We start from the raw sequence: 21,581 nt of genomic DNA, 5'->3' as shown, positions 1-21,581 counted from the left end.
AATGTTGTTTCAAAGTCAAATGTACCTGTTATTCATTAGGCAACATCCAGCTGCATCACCATAATGGTCATACCTGTCGGCGTCTGTCATAGAAAGCTCGTTCATTCTCTTTCTTGCTTTAACTTCATCATAATTAGCTACAGATGAAAGTTCTCTCATGAGCTTTACTAAATCTTTAGTGACTGCAGTACGTGTCCATGTTTCTTACAATATCCTGGGAAGGTGTCGTAGATGACCGCAGGTTGACATATGCTGCCATAAGCTCTGATTTAGATTCTTCTACCGTCTCTACCATGTCACTCAAGTTCCTTTTTATACTTTCTTGCTTTAGCTTTCTACGAATGTCTTTAATGTATGATTTCCACCTCACCTATCATACATCCGGACAAACTTTTTCTCTTTCAGTGCTGCTTCTTGCTCCAAAATTTCCAGCATTTTTGGGGTTGGTTTTCTGGCACGTGATGAACGTCTTAGTTCATTTGTTTGGGCTAGATTTGTTTGAGGCAAGACTAGTGCTGCATTAGACTCTTCTTACTCAGACAGGTTCTCTTGCTCTTCACCTTCTACCCTATCTATCCTTGTATCCTCCAACAGTGGCATGGTTATACTAGGCTCAGACATTTTACTTTAAATGCTATAACAATCAATACAAATAATATGATGCCTTTCACTTTAAATGCAATACTGACAAATGCAGAAATAAATGACTTTCACTTTAAATGCAATACTGACAAAATGCAGAAATAAATGACTTTCACTTTAAATGTAATAGAGTCCGTGTATAACAAACTGTCCTTTGTCCTTTATTCCTGAACACGAAAATTTCACTTTATACCAAAACCTATGTGCAATGATAATTAATAAGGAAAGCTCTGACCTTATTCTGAAGAACAGGAACAAATGTCTGTCTTAAAGGAGACGGTTCTTTTCTTTCTGTGATGCGATGCTCTGCGCTGACTTGCAAAGCTCTGTGATGACTTGCGATTTTGTGTGATGACTTGCAATGCGCTGGCTTGGATACGCTGCTTCAGGCTTTGGGCCTAGTGGCAGGAAACTAGCTGGCTGCAGTACGTGGTCTCTCCTTGGATAGCAGTGTGGGCACTCTAGCTCTGGACTTTGGCCTCCCACCATGTGTCTCTTTCTCTCTCTAGGGATCGCAGGAGGGTTGGCGCTCTTTATTTGACTATTTTGCCTTTGCCGTTCTGCCACTTTAAGAGTCGGCTGCAGTTTGACTAATGCACACTTTCTATGGCCTCTATGGTAGCTCCACTGAGGTGTCTTTGCTTGCTCACTCAGGGATCAGTTGCTGAGCGGCGGCTGCTCTAATGCGCTCTTCTTTGTGCAAGTTGAGGAGCGCTATCGCTTCGCCCTCTGAGGGTAATAGTTCCACTGTGGCAGGCGCAGCACTATTACTATTACTCTGTAATTCCTCTAGCGCCGTTCTATGGAAGCAGTAGGTTTAAAGAGCACACCAAATGCTTAAAAAAACCTTATTTATTAACTTCAACTTTTCTTCATATAACACTGCCGCCTCAGCAGCAGATAGTCCATGTACAAAACACGTGTTGAATAAAGTATCATAAAATGGCGGTATGCATAGGATGGTGGTTCAACTGTTCAATCTTGTCATTCAACATAAAATGGTGGATATATTTCTCTCTTGAGTATCTGTACTCTCACTTTAAGCACTTTATGATCTCTCTCAGAGGTATATCTGAGGTTAACCAATAGTTTGCTTAATCTACTTGGTTTGCAGTTTGCTCTATACAATTGCTTATGATCTGGTATGAGCAGTTCGCATTTGTATGCTATTTGTTTGGATTTTATTATTGTATGGCTCAGTAGTTCGTTTGTATGGTGGAACTGTCAGTAAACATACATATAACCAGTTCAGTATACAGTTCTAATCACTATATTAACAGTAGGAACATTGTATAACTGTTTTAAATACCTTTTTTGTTCTCTTGCTTCCATAAAACTTAGCTCTTAGTGGAGTGAATGTCTGTTCAGCTTCTCTCCTCTGGTGAATAATGATTCCAGCAGCTCCTGCTAGGGGAATTTCCCACACAAGCAGTGTGTGAGCCTGGCTGTGATTGGTCAAAACTCCTGCTGTATGTGAGGCTGGCTGTGATTGGTCAAGACTCCTGCCCAGCAACAACAGTTTAACTCTATTGTTTTTGCTGTGTCATTGAGCTTACCTTACATTATATAATGAATCTTAAAGGCATATTATCTTTTTCTGCTTCTGTGGACACAAAATATAACAGTTATATGACATCCAAACAAGAAGTCACTGTAAATAACTCAGTTTTTTTCTTTAACACACAAACATAGGAACTGTATTAAGGTTATTGGAAGGTCTAGCTGTATAAATTTATAAGCTATGTTAGCAACCTAGGACAGTTCTTAGCTGGCCAGCTGCAGAGCACAGTGTAATGCTTCATTTTCCCTGCAGTGGCGTTGCATGGAAATTGAACACTTAGTGCAGGTTTTCCCACAGTTGATCGCTGGAGTACCAACAGCGGGGCACTTTGTGGTCAAACTCTTACAGGATAATGGGGCCCAGCTTCCATGCTCTTGATGTTCTGCAGTAGACAACCCCCACTTAAGATCAGCGGGGCACTTTGTGGTCTAACAGGTATTGTCCAAAGCTGAGAACCTCTTTAAGGTTGCACTGGCCTACCCAGGGATGCCCTGGTGGGCCCAAACTCTCACAAGATAATGGAACCCAGCTTCCATACCCTTGACTCTTGAACCCCAACTGAAGATGACAGTACCAGCACTACATACTTGAAACCTGTAGATACAATTTTTCCCAGGCCTTAGCTTCTATTAAGTACCAGATGTATATATTTGTAGCCTGTAAATATCATTTTCTCTGTTCCTTGGGTTCCATTCATAAAGTAATCCTAAAAACTGTTCTTTATGTCACCCGAGTCAATTTTGTAGTCATCTGCGAAGAGCTACATCATATGTGCCTAAGTACTGAAAGAAGGCTACGGTCTCGATTCCCTACTCATCACCTATAGGCACCACCATAGGTCCCTCTATAGGCACCTACTATGCCAAATTAAAAACCTAGATCTGGTTACAAGCTATGGAGGACGTGCAAATGTAATAGGGGTGGATAATGAGTGATTTGGGTAGTGTGACCACACTGTGCAGCTTGGGCCTCCTCAACCGTTGCCACAAGGAACAATTTCCTAGCCATTCACATGGCAATCAGAGCATGTTATACGTCTCTTATGACTAACCGCTGGGGTGTTTCATGTCACCTCGGGGAAATTTTTTGGACCTTCAGCTTTCGGCACGATAAGAACTCGTTACAAGCTACCAGACACCGAAGCTGCAGGGGAAGTCAACCTCCCCAGAGAAGCGATTCTGAGGCTCTAGTTTTCCGAGCCGTGTGACTTCCAGATGATTGAGCAAGTTATTAAAATCCGCAAGAATGAAGTAACTCATTACACAGAAACAGCGAGAGCAGAGGTCATGCTCCAAAAACCGGGGACGACGGCAGCAGAGAAAGGACTCTGAAAAACCGCTGTAGACTTTTAATATACTTAATTTAATTTTTCCTTCTCTGCAGTAACAAGATGGTCTGTGGGAGATTAAAGAAATGTGATGGTCTGAGGAGAGCAGCAGAACAAACCTTAGCACGTTCTAATCCGCCACCTTCCGCAACAGGGGGCGCCCTCTATTATAGTTCTGTCAGTCATTAGAAGCTCTATTATGTCTGCTAAATGGTTGTGTGGTATGACGGCGAGGCTAAGGGTTACATGGGAAAATGTTATTACTAAATTACATACTCATCTGTCAAGGTGGTAAAACTGTATTTCAGCATTTTCTTAGTTCTTGGTAAGGTGGGTGACAATAAATATGGCTGCTATTATGACCCCCCATGAGCTTTTCTAGACTACAGAATAGAATATCTAGGAATACACCCCTAGATTTATTTTTACTGCATAGCTAGGCATTTGATATTAGGTCCCTTTAAGAAACCTGCATGACACATGGCCGCCATTTTTTTTTTAAAGTGACAGCAGGAAGTGAAGCCATGTTGGTTGTTAACTTTAAATTCATTTCTTGTTACTAGTTCTATTAATCCCGTCAGTTTTTGAGACGTTCATTCAATCGTGATAGTCAATATGGCTGCTTCCTGTTGTAACTTTCTGTAAAATGGCTGCCACAACATCCCGGAAAACGGGCAATATCTCTGTAAGTAAAAAAAAAAAAACAGAATTACCAAATGTCAGTGACCACTTAAACTTCTGATTTACTAATAGATGCCCAGTTTAATGTTTTTAGTGGAAATCCCCTTTTTACGGGACTTATGGCTCAGGTGGCTACTATTCACTGGATGATGGCTGTCGCTACTAAAAAGGGAAGTAAACTTGTACATATAGGATTTGTCATGTGACCGTTTGCGGAGCTCGGCTTTTGTATGGACGTGGGGACCTTCACAGGCAAAATAATTTATGGGGTCGCACTTGCGTTGCATTGGTCCTGTGCACCGGCAGGCTGTGAATGGCCTTTGGTGGTGCTATTTGCGCATCCCAGTGTATGGCCGCCTTAAAGAAGGTCTCCGTTTTGAGCAATCCCTCTTTGTTAGAAGGATCACTCTTCTGGGACCTCAATTATAATTTGTGGGAAACCTGGCCCTAAGTGTTCAGTTTTCCTGCAGCGTCACCACAGGGGATATGAAGAATTACGCTGTGCCTATTTAAACCAATGGGTTTTCTATGTATTGTTGGACAGGCCATGTCCTCCTGAGCGAGAGACTGTCTTGGTAACCACTCTCCACTCGGACCGTTAGATGAGGATCCTGAATAGCGCCCCCCCCCCATTTACTAGGAATTCCCTTATTAGGGTTATGAAATAGTTTTTTCTACATCTGAAGCCATTTCAATTACAGAACTTGTATGCGTTTCCAGAAACAGAGGCACTATTACCCATGAGTTGTGTCAGGTACCTACTGCATTCAAGCGAATGAAGTTGAGCTGCAACACCAGACACAGCCTATGGAAAAAACACAAAAGTTCAACTGGAAAACTTTTTCCTAATCTTGGACAAGGCCTGTAATACTTTCAATAAACATAGATATTCCTTTAATACCTTCATGTCCTTGAAGTTGTACTGTGTCTCTCTTTGGGAGGGGAGGGGAGGGGGATGGTGCTGCAGGTAACATTACAACCAGCTGGACAAGCTCTGGGGTTTTTAGAACAACAAGTATCTCAGAATATTGATTGCCGCCTCGTCTGTGATAAGAGCGGTTTATTACCTGTAGCTGGAGGCAGTCAATGTGTTCCGCTGCCTGCGTCCTGCGATGAACACTGGTAGAGCGGAGATAACGCAGACACAAAGCTTCAGTCAATTCACAGGACGGAAAAAAGTTGGGGGGAAAAAATGCGCCTGGAAAATGTAAAATATAATGAGTTCATTAGACCGTCTGCTTAGAGTCATGGCACGTGAATACATGACTCCCTTTGTGAGTAACAAGGTGAACACATTTTTTGAAAATGTTGTGCTCAATGCGTTTCATTTGAGTCTGAATATAACTCCTATCATATCTCGGGAAGGAGCATAGATTTTAAATTCTCTTTATTGTGGGAGGGAATTTCTCCACTGCTCGTTGTCTCCCCCTGCTGTTTTAAATAATTTATATCCCCTGCCAGGAGGATCATCCGAAAGGAAGTAACAATGGCTCTGAGCACATTCCTGGCTGAAAAGAGTTGACCTTTTTCTCCAGAAATAGCGCCACAGTTGTCCGCAGGTTGTGGCCAGTAAAGAGGTTGTCTGGTTTCCTATACCGATGACTTATCCTCAGGATAGATCATCAAGATCAGATCATTGGGGGTCCGACTCCTGGCACCCCTGTCGGACAGCTGTTTGAACAGACTGCGGTGCTCCTGCAAGCAGGTAAACAGTTAGGAGGGTGCAGCAATCGCAGGAGAGCTGTAGTCTCTTCAAACAGCTGAACGGTGGGTCGGACCCCCTCCAATCTGATATTGATGACCTATCCTGAGAGGATAGGTCATCAATATAGGAAACCAGACAACCCCCCTTTAAAGAGGTTGAGCTGCAATACCTGGCACATCCCAAGGACGAGAGTGGCGCTGTTTATGGAATAAGCACGTCTCGCCTTTTCATTCTGGACAGCCCCTTTAAATATTGGGAAGAAAATGAGAGGACAGTTAGTTTAATGTTCTTTTATGTTCTCTGCAGGTAAATGGAAAAGACTTATCAAGAGCCACGCATGACCAAGCGGTGGAAGCCTTTAAAACAGCCAAAGAACCCATCGTGGTGCAAGTTTTACGGAGAACCCCTCGCACAAAGATGTACAGCCCCCCCTCCGACACCCCGATGATGGACATGGGGACACAGACTGACATAACCTTCGAGCACATCATGTCTCTGACCAAAATAAACTCTCCGTCTCCGTCAGTGTCTGCTCTGAACCCCTATCTCTTAAATGAAGAGTAAGTGTGAACCCCATAGATCTCTGTTATGTTAGTTTGAAGGTCTGTTGAGAGCTGGGCAGCTACAATTCCGATACTCCGACATCTTTTGGACAGTTGGGCTATATTCACTTACCTGTTCCTTGAGACCATGGGGAAGTCCAAGGCCAGTGGTAATATTCCCATAATCTTCAATGCCAACCATGTACCCACCAAGTGCCATCCTACCAGGAAAATTCCTGGAAATAGATACTAGCATTATACCGCTCCATCCACTGTGGACTGACCGGGGCCTTTAGGAACCAGACCTGACCACTACACATTGGATGAAGCTGTTCACTTCCGATGCCTGTTGCCCACGCTGGAGCTACTGCAGAATGGTAGTGGTGCTGCGATTTGGACCTGATCTGATAATGATAACCTATCCTCAGTAAAAGTCTAGGAAGAACCCCTTTGAAAACTTTGATATCTACAACAAAGAGTGTCTCTCTCACTGGAGGACCCAGCTTGTCCATGTTTTACAAGGACAGCCAATTGATTCTAACGAGAATTGTGTAATACTCCATTTCACCTGCGGTGGAGCTGCAGGAAAACTGCACACTTGCCTGGAGATTACATCTTATTAGATTCTTTTAACAAAAAGGGATTGTCCGAAAAGGACAACCCTTTAAGCACTCTATCCACAGCCTTCATAGGGCTCCATGGCCCGTAGGTTAAGATACCCTACTTTATGAGTAGGAGTTAACAGTATGACAAAGCTGTAGCTGGACCTCCATTCTCCATCCATATGGATGGGAAAGCTGGGTGACTACCTGTATCTCCCTCATTAGAGTTCCCAGACTCCTGGACATTTGATACGTCCCCTGCTTAGCACAACTGCCTAACAATACAGAACCACCATTCAGGGTCTAGGAAAGCTGGATAACAGTCTATATGGCTGCCATTACAGCTCCCACATGGGCACTCAATCGGGGGGGTTTCGGTAGTAATTGGTGACAAACAGTTGGAGGGTTCTTATATTGTACATAGTATTTGGTCTCGGAAACTAAGATTCTCTGCTTTGGGCACAGATATAGTAATAGGGCTACCAAGAGAAGCTCACATGATAATTAGAAATGCAGACACAGAGCAAACGAGTGCCAGCGCGGTGTGTCTGGCGAGTGTGCCACCCGAGAGCGGCAATTCCAGTGCAGCATGCAGAAGACGAGCTGCGGTGTCACAATCCTGCAAGGTCACCGCCCCTGAGGGACGGATAGAGCTGTCAATGTCAAGACAACTGCTTATTCAGGGCTAGGTTCTAGGGTGGATAGATGGATGGATAGATAGATAGATAGATAGATAGATATGAGCTAGATAGATAGCTATGAGCTAGATAGATAGATAGATATGAGATAGATAGATAGATAGATATGAGCTAGATAGATAGATAGATGATAGATAGATAGATAGATATGAGATAGATAGATAGATAGATATGAGATAGATAGATAGATAGATATATATGAGATAGATAGATAGATAGATAGATATGAGTGATAGATAGATAGATAGATAGATAGATATGAGCTAGATAGATGGGTAGACAGATAGACAGGTAGGTAGATAAATAGATGATAAATAGATTAATGGATAGATAGATAGATATGAGGTCGATAAATAAATAAATAGATGATAAATAGATATATTTTGGTTTAGATAGATATGAGATTGCCTGGCACGTTGTAACACTGATTAATATGTTTTTTTAGTTCTGCTTTCATTTACGGTATATTTTGCCTCGTTTGTGATGATGAGCGAGGAATTAATGGCGGTGGCCGTCCTCTCTCTGAATGCTCCTCGCACCTTTCTGTTGTATTAATGAAATATTTGCATTTCAAAAACCACCAACCCCAGTTCTGTCCTGAACACAAACAGCACCAAAGACCCGTCCTTATTATCGTCTCGTCTCGCCATTTAGCAGGCTTTAATTATGAATAATACAGGATTCCGTTTTTGCACTTTTGACAATTTCAATTTGTGCCAATGGGAATAACAGAATAATTGGTCGTTAGCCAGAGAAGGGGCGTGTTCTCAAATCCTCGCTTCTTTTTCCAGGCATTCATCACCTCACGAATATTTTGACCCCAACGACTTCATGGGAGGTTTGCCTCAAGATATTGACAGAGATGAGTTAGAATTGGAGGTATGTTCTTTTTAGATAATTGAACGCTAGTTCTGTACACAAATAGATAATTCCACCACAATCATCACACTACTGCGGACTGCGATAATCATGGAACAGTTAGTAAGTCCACACCTTTACGAGGATCAGTGAGCTAAATTAGCTAACATTCTGGATAAGTGACTTCTAATCATGTCACGCTGTAGACAGAATTGTATACAGAAGGTGATTACAGAAGCAGGGTTCCTCGTAGGCGGGGCTTTACCTTCCCTTGCCTCCCTTGCTTACAGCCGAAGTAATGTATTACAAAATCAAATGGATACTCTACCCCCTTCACAGTAGAGGGAGACTCCAGTAATATTACCGGGGGTTCAGGTACCTTGGGGGAGATTTACTAGTGTAGGGGAGGAGTCAACAAAGAACCAATCAGCTCTCATGTCTCAAACCCTCTTTTAAAAATTAAAACATGAGCCTGATTGGTTGGTACAGGAAACTAATGTTGAACTTTTTTTTTGCTCTACTCAAGCAGTTAAAAGGGTTGTCTCATTCCAGCAACCCTTGTGCATATGCCCTATTAGGGTATACATTATTCTTGCTGTCAGTGAATGGAATTTTTTTAAAAATATATATTTATAGACTGAAAATATGTGCTCATCATATGCTGAGAGTGCTTGCTGTGTGAGCAACACAGTATCAGGAGACGTTTCAGAATTTCCGTTCACTGACAGCTAGCAGAGATCAGGAAAATGATGAATAATTATAACAAAAAATCTATTCAAAAGGTGCAGAACTTTTCACGATACAATGAATAACTGCTTTAAGTGTCAAGTGGAAACGTCACTGATGTCACCGTAGGCGGGAGAGGTGACCAGTTACAGCAGCTGTCAGACCACGTTCTCCATCAATTATTCACATGAATTTGTTTTACGTCTGTCGGGCTTCTCGCCGTCCCCTGTGCCGAATGACATCTTGTACATCGGATTCCTTGATTAAAATAGCGCTAATTTGTATTGATTTGTAATAAGAGGCAGAACCTTACAGGGGAGGGGTGAACAAATACAAGACCATTTACGTCTTTAATGCAGCACTCTCCAAAAGTGACAGGGGGGCCGCTTCTGTGACCGCTAGCAAAGATGTCACATTTAAATATTTTCCCCATTAGGGAGCCAAGATCGCCCCCCTGCCTTATGTCCATGGGTTGGAGGAAGGGCTGACATCTGGCCCAGCGAAAGGATCCTGTCAATGCCACTTCCTTAATTAGCTGACAGAGAATCCTTAATACATGGCCTACTTATCCCGGGCGGGCAGGCGGGCGGGGGGCTGAGGACATAACCTGATGTTAATGCGGTCACTGCCCACCGCTGAGGAGCCCCTCTGTACTGCACCGAGCATCTGTACGGCAGGGTCAGCCAATAGGTCCAGGCTTACATTCTCATCATGTGGCAAAGGGCTGAAGGGTATCTTATATCAAGGGTCTTTAAGATAGATAGATAGATAGAAAGATAGATAGATAGATACGAGAGATAATGCAACAATAGATAGAAAGATAATAGAAAGATAGATAGATAGATTGATAGATAGATTGATATGAGAGATAGATAGATAGATAGATAGATATGAAAGATAGATAGATATGAAAGATAGATAGATCGTGTAAGGGATCGTCTCTTTTCAGGGGGTCACACTCACAGATATCTCACCAGACAACGGATTTTCATGTCCAAACTGTGCATTTATTTTGACAGTCTTCTTATAAGGCCTCATGCACACGACCGTTGTGTGCATCCGTGGCCGTTGTTCCGTTTTCCGTTTTTTTTCGCGGACCCATTGACTTTCAATGGGTCCGTGGAAAAATCGGAAAATGCACCGTTTGGCTTCCGCGTCAGTGATCCGTTTTTCCAGTCCGTGAAAAAAATAGGACCTGTCCTATTTTTTTCACTGACAACGGTTCACGGACCCTTTCAAGTCAATGGGTCCGTGAAAAATCACGGATGCATACAAGATAGTCATCCGCGTCCGTGATCCGTGTCCGTTTTTCCTATCATTTTCAATGCAAACTTGACTTAGTTTTTTTTTTCACTTTTCATGTCCGTGGATCCTCCAAAAATCAAGGAAGACCCACGGAAGAAAAAACGGTCACAGATCACGGAACAACGGAAATCCGTTTTGCGGACCGCAAAAAAAAACGGTCGTGTGCATGAGGCCTAAAGGATAGTCCAGTTATACATCACTGGGTGGGGTGAGGTTCTCGCACCGCCAACACTTAAAACACAAATAAACTTCTGCCCGTCTAGGCGCTACCTAAACACAATACGTCCCTACCTCACTCACAGCTCAGTTCACACATGGACATTATATGCGGCTTTCCTCAGCCAACATCAATACTGCAGCCTCCAGGCTGTGGCAACTTCAGTACCTTTTGGGGGAGTGTGGCCCAGTAGTCCTCCAGACGCTGGGCGTGCAACCCTCGTTCTCCAGGTGTCGCTAGGTCCTCCAAACCTCAGGCTATTCAAAGCCTCGTGGCCCCTCAGTCCTCCTGACTGAGACCACACACAGAGCCTCTGTTTCACGAAACAGTCTCGCTCTCCCTCCTCAGACTGACCTACTCTGAGGCGCTTTATGCCAGCCTGATTACAGCAGCCCTCACCTGCGATCACCTCAGGTAGAAAGGAAAACCCGTACTAGAAGGGTGTGGACTGGGAACTCCCTCTACCAAGCCTAGCCACCAGTCCAAGTAAAATCCAGCCCAGAGGATGTATACAGAAATGTGTCAGAAAACTATGCTTTGCCGAGACTACTGCCACTCTCTGGATTTTATCTGTCTCACCCATCTGAGGTACCTGAAGTGGGACAACACACCTTCCAGCACTGTTCACATTACCACAATACATAGTAGAAAGAAAGATATATAGATATGGGATTTAGATAGACATGAGAGATAGATAGATAGATAGATAGATAGATAGATAGATAGATAGATAGATAGATAGGAGATAGATAGATACATAGATAGGAGATAGATAGATAAATAAATAGATAATGCAACAATAGATAGATAGAAAGAAAGATAGATAGATATGATAGATAGATAGATAGATAGATACTGTAGATGATAGATATCTATATAGATAGACAGATAGATAGATACAGTAGATAGAATAAATAAAAAAATGGCAGCACAAGAGCAAAAAATATATAAAAAAAAGAAAAGAAAAGGAGGTGCACGCCCATAGGTCTGACGACAACGTCCCTCAAATACAAAAAATATAAATCAGGCAGCACTCGCATGAAAAACAGACATGTTTATTCACCCGCTGGAAGTGCGACGTATAGAGCCGGAACATCGCGCTGCGCCTGCCAGCATTGGTGAATAAACACCTCTGTTTTTTATGTGAGTGCTGCCTGATTTAAATTTTTTATTTTATTTTTTAGAGATAGATAGATGGGTATTAGACAGACATGAGAGCTATAGATTGCGGACATTTCCAGTACAATTTATTTCCGCAGGACAAGCATTTGTCTAATAAACTGCCGCCATAATGCCCCCCTCCTCCCGGTTCCTGGTGTCAGTGGCGGGGAGCAGATGATGTGACGGTGTCTTTTGTGTTTTCCGGACTTTGTAGTAAACGTTCCTTTCATGAAAGATCAATAAATGGTCTTTTTTCTACTTTCTGTAGAATGTCTCAGTATTGACAGGCGGCGTCATTGATCGCTCTGATGTTAAATCACTGCGAGCTCAGTAAGTTAAGAAGTCGTTTTCCAGGGAAATGAAAAGTGATCTGGGACATCCATTACCAGAATGACACGCCACCATGGGGAAGGGAGTACCGATGTAGCAGAGCAGGATTTGTCATTTAGAGCAGTTGAAGCCGCACTTAATGTGGTTTGGGAGTTAAGATAATGTAGCAGGTTTATAGAATAGAGTGGTGTCATGGGTAGTGCCAAGTGACAAACTCAGTCCTGCAATATCTGATGAACGTAGCTCTTCATTGTCCCAAAAACTCACCCCTGCATTGTCTCCAAAGACTCATCTCTCCTACATCTAAGAAATATTCACATCCAGCTCTCCTGGATGTGACAAACTAAGCTCTGCTATATACGGCAAACCCATCTATTCCTGATCCAAAATATATATTTCTGTTAAATTTAAAAAACTCAGCACTGCATTGCCTGACAAACTCAGCTCTCCTACATCTCACACATCTGACAAACACAGCTTTTCTACATTGAAAATACTCAGCTCTGCATTGTTAAGTAAGCTCGGCTCTGCATTATCGGGAAAACTCAGCTCTCCTACATTTTAAAAACAAAACCTTCAGCCGTGCATGATTTGAGACTTAGCCCTCCTACGTAAGAAATCTCAGCTCTGCTTCATCTGAAATGCGCAGCCACATTGTATTGTCTAACAATAATTCAAACCCGCACTATGTGAAAAATTCATTACTATAAAAAAAAATCATCTCTCCCTCATCTGAAACACACACCCCTTTTACATCTGACAAACTCCTCTCTGCTACATCTGCATGTCCTCACAGTTGCCCTGCTGTCTCCCCTTTAGGAAATAGACTTGTACAGACTGAACAGCCAGGATAAGCTGGGGCTGACGGTGTGCTACAGGACGGATGACGAGGACGACATGGGGATTTACGTCAGTGAGGTAAGACCCGGGGGGGATTACTGTAAGGAGTACTATCAGGCGGCTTTCTATACATCGTCACCCCCGGGGGCGCAACAATAAGGATCAAACGTGAACATCTCCAATTATTTCAGACTGGGCCCGGCCCATATCATACATGAAAGTGTTAAAGGGGATTAAAAAATCACCCCAATACCAGTTTTATGGCCCCGAGATCCGAGACCGCATCCTGTCATTGTCTGGGCAACATTCTGCATTGGATGACTAAAACATTCCCCTTAAAGGGGGTATTACGGCATTTATTTATTTTTGCATAGAGTTGAGCTGCAATACCAAACCTAGCCTGTGGGGGAAAAAAAAAGAAAAAATTCTGGACAACCCCTTTAAGACTTAAAGGAAACCTTTCAAATTGAAAATTCAATCTGATCTGCAGGCGGCATGTTATAGAGCAGGAGGAGCTGAGCAGATTTAGGTGTAGTTTTATGAGAAAAGGTTCTGTATAGCTTTTTATTCATGATTCTAAATCTCTGCCTACTCTGGGCTTAGGAGTCCGGTGGGCGGTCCTAAGGGAGTCAATTAATAGGTAGGACCACCCACTGGACTGCTAAACCCAGAATAAGGAAATTACAAACTTTTCCCACCAACCTATATATCAATCTGCTCAGCTCCTCCTGTTCTATATCATGATGCATGCAGACCAGATCGAATTTTTAATCTGACAGGTTCCCTTTTAAACAACCCTCGAAATGATGCGTAAATCAGTTCCTGTAGGGGATGACCACCAGCTAGGTATTGTCCTTTTTTGGCCTGCTTTCTGGCTCGGCTCCACTGGGGCAGATCACTGACAACAGCTTAGCTCCAGCAAGTATGAGGTAGTCAGATGGTTCAGGCTGCAGCAGAGACACGTGCCGCAGACCCTGGGGGTTATGGGTGACCACTCTGCCGTGGCCAGGATTTTGAGATGCAGGGTTAGGGGCAGCAGTCTTACTATGGGTCTGTAATTGCCTTTCAGGGGTGCGGGAAAGCGGAGCGCCTCTATGTATATCACTATGTAACGGCATTCTGTGTCTTCTTTGTAGATCGATCCTAACAGCATTGCCGCTAAAGATGGACGAATCAGAGAAGGAGATCGGATAATACAGGTGAGGCCATGGCAGGGGATCGGGTAGCAGCTGGATCGGGTCTCTCCAAGGCAGACTCCGCCTCCACAGCAGAGACATGGGGCTTAAAGGGGAAGTCTTAGCCCACCTTTGGCCTCTAGGTTGTGAGAAACTATGCAGACTCCCTACTCCAGGGGAAATGGTCAAGGCCATGGAAAGGGGTGGAGGGGAAAACATACCAGGCACCAAAACGGAGGCGGGGGAATTGGTCAAAGCCAGGGGAAAGGGGTCGAGGAGGAAGCATACCAGGCACCATAATGGAGGTCTATTTTGACTTCCACCTCCCTAGTCTATGTACACCGCTGGTCATTGTACAATAAAAAAGTTTAGCAATTTGCTAATACACCTAGCCTTTTAATTTCACACCATTTTCAAGATCTGCGCTTGCTGTCAGTGATGAAAAAACAAAACTTGCTTATCAGCTATGTCAAGGAACCCTAGAAGACCTCTGAATGATTGTCTCTTGACTTATAGATTAACGGCATCGATGTTCACAACCATGAAGAAGCCGTCGCCCTCCTGACCAGTGAAGACACCAATGTTTTCTTATTAGTGGCCCGGCCAGAACTACAGGTAGGTACCACTTTAAAAAAACAAAAAGTTTAAAGGGGTATTCCAAAGATAAGCCATAAATGTCTACTATCGGGGGGGGGTCTGATGCTGCTCCCTGTCTGCACCACTTTGTCTCCTCTCTGATGTCATCTGTGCCACAAGCAGCAGCAGTGTGGGGAAACATGGGCACCCCGGGTATGTAGACTTTTGCAACCTTTTCTATTGCTCCAATAAATATAAACTAAGGAACAAAGCAACTTAAAAAATAAATAAAAATGTGACTGCAGGATCAGACTGCACAGGTTGTGTTTGTAGTCTGTAACCATGGAGACACATAGGTCTACCATGGAGCTGTAGATTTATTGAAGAGCCTTAGCAAAGTTGCTTCATTTTTTTTTAGCAGTAAAACAAGCGGTTGCAAAGGTCTACACGCCCTTTAAGAGACATGCTCCCCAATGTTTTTTCTCTTTGCTGTCAACTGTGGCCGTTTTAAAGAAAAAAATAGGCGCGCGTGATATTAGAAAGCTAATGGATTGTAGATAATGCAGGTAGTACCGCAAAATTCCAATAGTCCGGAAAGTCTGACGTGTCGTACAGGACCCCTGGGCTAGCACAATCCTTAATTTTCAGGATTATAATCTATACTCCTGTATTGTCTGGTAATCCAGCACCACAGATTCCGGATTATCGGAAGGCTGCTAAAACCTGCGCAGATTCGTGTAATAGGGAAGGGCTGATGGTTTTCCCAGTATTGTTCCCATGACAACACGTTCTGGTGTCATCTCTTCCCAGCTGGATGAAGGATGGATGGACGACGACAGAAATGATTTCCTGGATGATTTACACATGGACATGCTGGAGGAGCAGCACCACCAAGCAATGCAATTTACAGCCAGCATGCTCCAGCAGGTACTCCGTCAACATCTCCTGTCCCATCTGATATTCCCATTCCCGGCTTCCATTAAACGGATTAAACTAACCGGCCGCTGTAATGAATAGATGAGGTTATGAACAGCGGGGGAGGGGAGGGGTGTCAGAATTTTACATTAAAGGCCCACAGGGGAGAGGATGATAAATTTTGCGGTGAAAACGTTCCATTATTTTCACTGGATGCGTTTAAGATAACCGACTGACAGCTCGGAAAGATCCGGCCGCCGGAGAGATTTGTGGTTTTTGTGTGGGGAAGAATAAAATATATATATTTTTTTTCTTTAAAGTCTAAAAAGTTCTAGTTGCTAAATGCGGTAATCCAGTTCCGTGCTCGTTAGGACCCATCAGGGCAGGAAAGAAACGTCTATGGAAGATACACAGATATTTAAGTGGCTAGTAGATTTTTTTTAAAAAGACCTTGGTTTGTTCTTTTAGAAAGAGCGCCACCCTTGTGCATAGGTTGGGTCTGGTATTGCAGCTTTACCCTATTTAAGTGAATTCCGATAGATAGGATTGGGTTCAAGCCATATAGGATAGCAGCGCGAGGAAGAGGTACACCATGAATGCATCCTAAAACCTGTATTAAAACCGCGTCTTCTGCTTTAATTACGGAAATAGTCTTCTACCGTTTTGCATATACAGCACATATGCAGACCTATGCATCGCCATGGTTACTCCCCCTTGAGTCGTCTGATCCTGCAGTCTGTTCCATCTGCATGGTAGTCTACAGGCAAATAGGAGCTGCAATACCAAACATAGCCTCGGGTCAAAGGGGTTGTCCAGAATTGAAAAAAAAAACATGGCTGTGCCATGGGTTGTATATGGCCTGGCAGCTCGGCTCTATTGAAGGGATTGGGGCTGAGCTGTAATACCATAGATGACCTGCGGACAGGGGTGGAGCTGGTTTTGGAAGAAAGCAGCTGCCTTTATTTTGTGCTGGAGAACCCCTTTAAAAGGGGTCATCTCAAACTGTAACGGGAATGGCTCGAAGAGTGTGTGGCTAGTTGGGAGAATTTAGAATAAAATTGCTTGACTGCTAATCCCGCCTGTAAATTAGGTGCATTCACACACCTGCGCCGGATGCCACCAATTTGTGGAACAGAATGGGTGGCCCATTATAGAAATGCCTAGCACGTGCACTATATTTTCCGCAGAACGGAATTACGGATGCGGACGGCACACGGTGTGCTGTCCGCATATTTTGCTGCCCCCATTGAAATGAATGGGTCTGCACTGTTGTGTGAATGAAGCCTTAAAGTGGTTTTCCGAGATTTCTAACTGATGACTACTGTTGAGCGAACTTGTGTTTTAAGTTCGGCGTCTAAAGTTCGGGACCCCACCGATCAGTTGTTTGAGAAGCACCGATGCTCGCAGTAGCTCCACAGCCTTCTCCAGCTCACCAAGCACAGCTCCGTCCATTGTATAGTGGCTGTGCTCGGTACTGCAGCTCAGCCCCATTCACTTTAATGCACCTAGGCCATGTGAGTGATGAACATGACGTCACATGACCAGGGGAAAGCTGCAAGAAGGACTACGGTGAGCGCTGGTGCCTTCTCAAACATCTGATCGTCCGGAGTCCTGGGTGTCAGACCCCGACCCATCAGATAATGATGACCTATCCAAATGAAAGACATTTTGCAAAATCTCTTTAAGGGAATGCCAAAAATACTACATGGCTAAGGCTATGTTCACGTCTGTGTTGGAGGCTTCATCTTATTTGACAAGAAAATGAACACAGCATGTAGGACTCTTCTACCCTTAAAATCATAGACCCCCCAAATAAGGCCCATTGGACCATTAGTATCCATGGTGTGATGGACCTCACCACTGTTTCTATGGAAACCACAACAGAGCCTCTTCACACACTGCAGTTTTCTAGTTTTCCAGCTGACTATAGTTTACAGCTTCAGACTTTTGTCAGTTGCCTCCACGTTGCTGTCCAGGAGAACAGCGACTCGTCAACCTCTACTACATTTTTGGATCTATGTAGATCATATATAACATTATGTTAGGGAATTGCCTAGCTTTTTGGTGTGTTACCTCTGCCTTCAGAGCATCATCATACCATACTTCTCTAAATTTTGCTAAATAATGAATGAATCCATTTTGACCAATTTTTTTGTTGTGTATTTTTAGAAAAAACTTGACGAAGATGGAGGAACCACGGACACGGCAACCATATTATCCAACCAGATTGAGAAGGACAGCGGCATTGGGCGCACGGATGAAAGCACTCGCAACGATGAGAGTTCGGAGCAGGACGATCACACAACGTCCTCAAATACTCTTGGCAGTCAGAAGAAACTCATGTACAGTCAGGACACTTTGGGGAGCGGAGACATGCAGTTCAGCAACGAGTCCTTCATATCTGCAGATTGCACGGATGCTGACTTCTTGGGCATCCCCATGGATGAGTGCGAGAGATTCCGAGAGCTCCTCGAACTCAAGTGCCAGGTGCAAAGCTCTTCGCAACGCAGTAGATATTACCAAACCAGCACCATGGAGACCAATCGGAGCGACCAGGAGAGTGTAGACCGGGAACTGGAGATGTTGAACGAAGAGTTGCACAGCATTGAGCTTGAGTGTTTGAACATTGTACGGGCACACAAAATGCAGCAGCTAAAAGAGCAATACAAAGAGTCCTGGATGCTACACAATAGCGGTTTCCGAAATTACAACACTAGTATCGATGTCCGCCGCCACGAACTTTCCGATATCACCGAACTGCCAGAAAAGTCAGACAAGGACAGCTCAAGTGCCTACAACACCGGGGAAAGCTGTCGTAGCACCCCCCTGACTTTAGAGATTTCCCCTGACAACTCATTACGTAGGACAGCCGACGCTGCCAACTGCCCAGGTGTCGAGGGGGCAGCGGGTAGTGCCATTTACAATGCAGCCCAGAAGAATATGAGATCAAGCGGAGAGAGTCGAGAGTCCAGCCCGGCGAGACACCTTCAACAGGCCAAGGACTCCGATCCAAGCAAACCCACGGAAGTCAAAGACAAAAAAGCCATCGAGGTAGGCAAAAGCCTCTCAGAGAAGCAATCTAACTCCTTTGCGCCACCGTTTCGGCACTCCCCTTATAAACACGCCCACATCCCCGCCCACGCTCAGCACTATCAAAGCTACATGCAGCTTATCCAACAAAAATCGGCGGTAGAGTACGCCCAAAGCCAAATGAGTTTGGTCAGCATGTGTAAAGACTTTCAGAACACGGCAGAAACCAGGATGGAATGGAAAGTGAAGGTACGGAGCGATGGGACGCGTTACATCACGAAACGACCAGTCCGAGACAAGTTGTTGAGAGAACGTGCCATCAAGATCAAGGAAGAGAGGAGCGGCATGACGACGGACGACGACGCCATTAGCGAGATGAAAATGGGACGTTATTGGAGCAAAGAGGAACGGAAGCAACATCTCCGCAAGGCTTCAGAGCAGAAGAAAAGAAAAGAGTTCATGATGCAGAGCAGGCTGGATTGTCTCAAGGAGAAACAGACGGCCGAAGACAACAAGGAGGTCAACATCATCGACCTCAGCCACAAAAAGATGATGAAGAAGCGCAACAAAAAGGTTTTTGACAACTGGATGACAATACAAGAACTGTTAACACACGGTGCGAGGTCTCCCGATGGTACGAGGGTCTACAACTCCCTGCTCTCCGTCACAACTGTATAAATTGTCCAAATGAATGTTTTTGGGTTTCTTTTCTTTTATTTGTATATAACAAACTACCGCTGTGGTAGAATTCCCGCCTCGTTCAATGTGGCAAATGTTTTTGTTTTGTAAATATAAGATAATGACGGTCACTGTTAATAGTTTTTTTTTCTTCTTTTTTATGAAAAATAATTTTACATCTTACAATTGAACTTATGTATATAACCAACGCACCGCTGGGTCATTAAAGTGGAGCTCCACCTTTGATAAACCATGTCAAACCTGACAACTTCATCATACATTTTCAGCAACTTTTTTTGTTTTATTTTTTGTTGGGTCGATGGTGTTAAGAATTTTATTTGTCTTTCTCTGATTTGAGTATTGTATCTGATTTGAGTTTTTAATATTGGGGACCTAATCCTCAGGATAGGTCATCAATATCTGATCGGTGGGGGTTCAATACCCGGCACGCCCGCTCATCAGCTGTTTGAAGAGGCTGCGGCGCTGGAGTGAGTGTTGGAGCCTCCTCACAGCTTACCAAACACAGTGCCATCCGATGTATAGTGGATGCATTTGGTATTGCAGGCCATTCACTTGAATGGGACTGAGCTACACATAGGCCATGTGAACAATGACATCACTGGCCTAGGAGGAGGCCGCAGTGCTCATGGCCTCTTCAAACAGTAGGGTGTTGGACCCCCACCGATCAGATATTGGTGAGCTATCCTGAAGATAGGTTATCAATATTTAAACTTTAAAGGGGCTTCCTTAAAATTTTTAAAGGGGTTTCACTTGTAGGACTCCCCGCTGCCAGGAGAATGGATGTCTCCTGCTCCCAAGAGGAAGGGACCACAAATATTAGCAGCTCTCTATTGTTCTTAATGGGAGTTGTCAAACATTTGGCAAGGGATCAGCAACCTCCGGCACTCCAGCTGTGATGAAACTATGACTCCCAGCATGCACACTTGCTTAGCTGTTCTCAGAACTCCCATAGAGGTGAATGGAGCATGCTGAGAGTTGTAGTTTTACAACAGCTGGAGTTCCAGAAGTTGTTGACTCCTGTATGCTCAATCACCATCACCCCTTGGTAGTGACACATTGCCATTGCCCCACCATAGATGTGCCAGATGCCCCCTCATTACTGCCATATAGCGCACCATTACTTCCTACTTGCCCCTCCTCCATCTGTGTTCAATTCTCATCTTCTCTAAATGAAAAACATTGAAAATGACAATGTTAATTAAAGGCGGTGTTTCACTTTAATGGTAACCAATGGATGAACTGAAGCCAGTGCCAGGTCAGACTTTGCAGTATTTCTTTTTATATCAAGTGCATTTTCTTTCCATGACGTTGTTATTAAACCCGTGATTGCCAAATAATCCTTTATGACATATGTACTACATGTTAACCTTTACTCGTAATGAACACAAAGCTTTTTCTTGCCTGAAGACACAGACGCAACTGCCGATATAAAACTGATATTTTATAAAACTGTATTTTGTGATATTACTTTGCTGTTGTGTTTTATATAACCAACCTTTATTTATCCATATCTACAATGACAGGATGTCAGCGTAAGCCAGCAGTCGACCGGAGACAGGAATTTTATGTATCCATTCTAATCAAGAAAGAGATTTTTATAAGAAATGGTTTTGTTATTTTGCCCCATTCTTGACCACGGACAAGAACGGGATGCACTGTGTAATTTTTTTTTTTTTTTCAGGATTCATTTGTACTGAAATTTTCAAAAAATGTAATTTCATAAAATCGCAAATGGTTGCAAACATGGCAATGTAAGAAAATAAATTATTGTTTTGTATCCACAAAAGTCTAAAATTGTCAGTTTTTGTTTAGGACATTTGAATCCCGAAAATCAGGACATGCCCCCAAAATAGCCACTTTTATAAACTCTGCCCCTTTTGTGATCCGGTTGGCAGGATTGTGCCAACAAAACTGGGACTTTTGTCAAGTATGCAGAAGCAACATTTGCTGGAATTTGTCTGGGCTGTTGCCTAGTAACAGTCCATAAATTT

General features: G+C 43.6%; 1 protein-coding gene across 1 annotated transcript in view; it reads left to right on the top strand.

The window, feature by feature from the left end:
- The window catches only part of PDZRN3 (PDZ domain containing ring finger 3), a 229,985-nt gene extending 208,614 nt beyond the window's left edge, over window positions 1-21,371 (top strand). The window contains 7 exon segments of the mRNA XM_044301222.1: window positions 6,223-6,476; window positions 8,550-8,637; window positions 13,175-13,273; window positions 14,332-14,394; window positions 14,887-14,985; window positions 15,757-15,873; window positions 18,031-21,371. Of these exon segments, the coding sequence (XP_044157157.1) occupies window positions 6,223-6,476; window positions 8,550-8,637; window positions 13,175-13,273; window positions 14,332-14,394; window positions 14,887-14,985; window positions 15,757-15,873; window positions 18,031-19,569 (2,259 nt within the window). The 3' untranslated portion in view covers window positions 19,570-21,371.
- The last annotated feature ends 210 nt before the right edge of the window (window positions 21,372-21,581 follow it).

This window comes from Bufo gargarizans, chromosome 7 (assembly GCF_014858855.1).
Source record: "Bufo gargarizans isolate SCDJY-AF-19 chromosome 7, ASM1485885v1, whole genome shotgun sequence".
Taxonomy (NCBI): domain Eukaryota; kingdom Metazoa; phylum Chordata; class Amphibia; order Anura; family Bufonidae; genus Bufo; species Bufo gargarizans.
The sequence above is the reverse complement of the archived record's forward strand: the minus strand, read 5'-3'. Positions and strand labels throughout refer to the sequence as shown.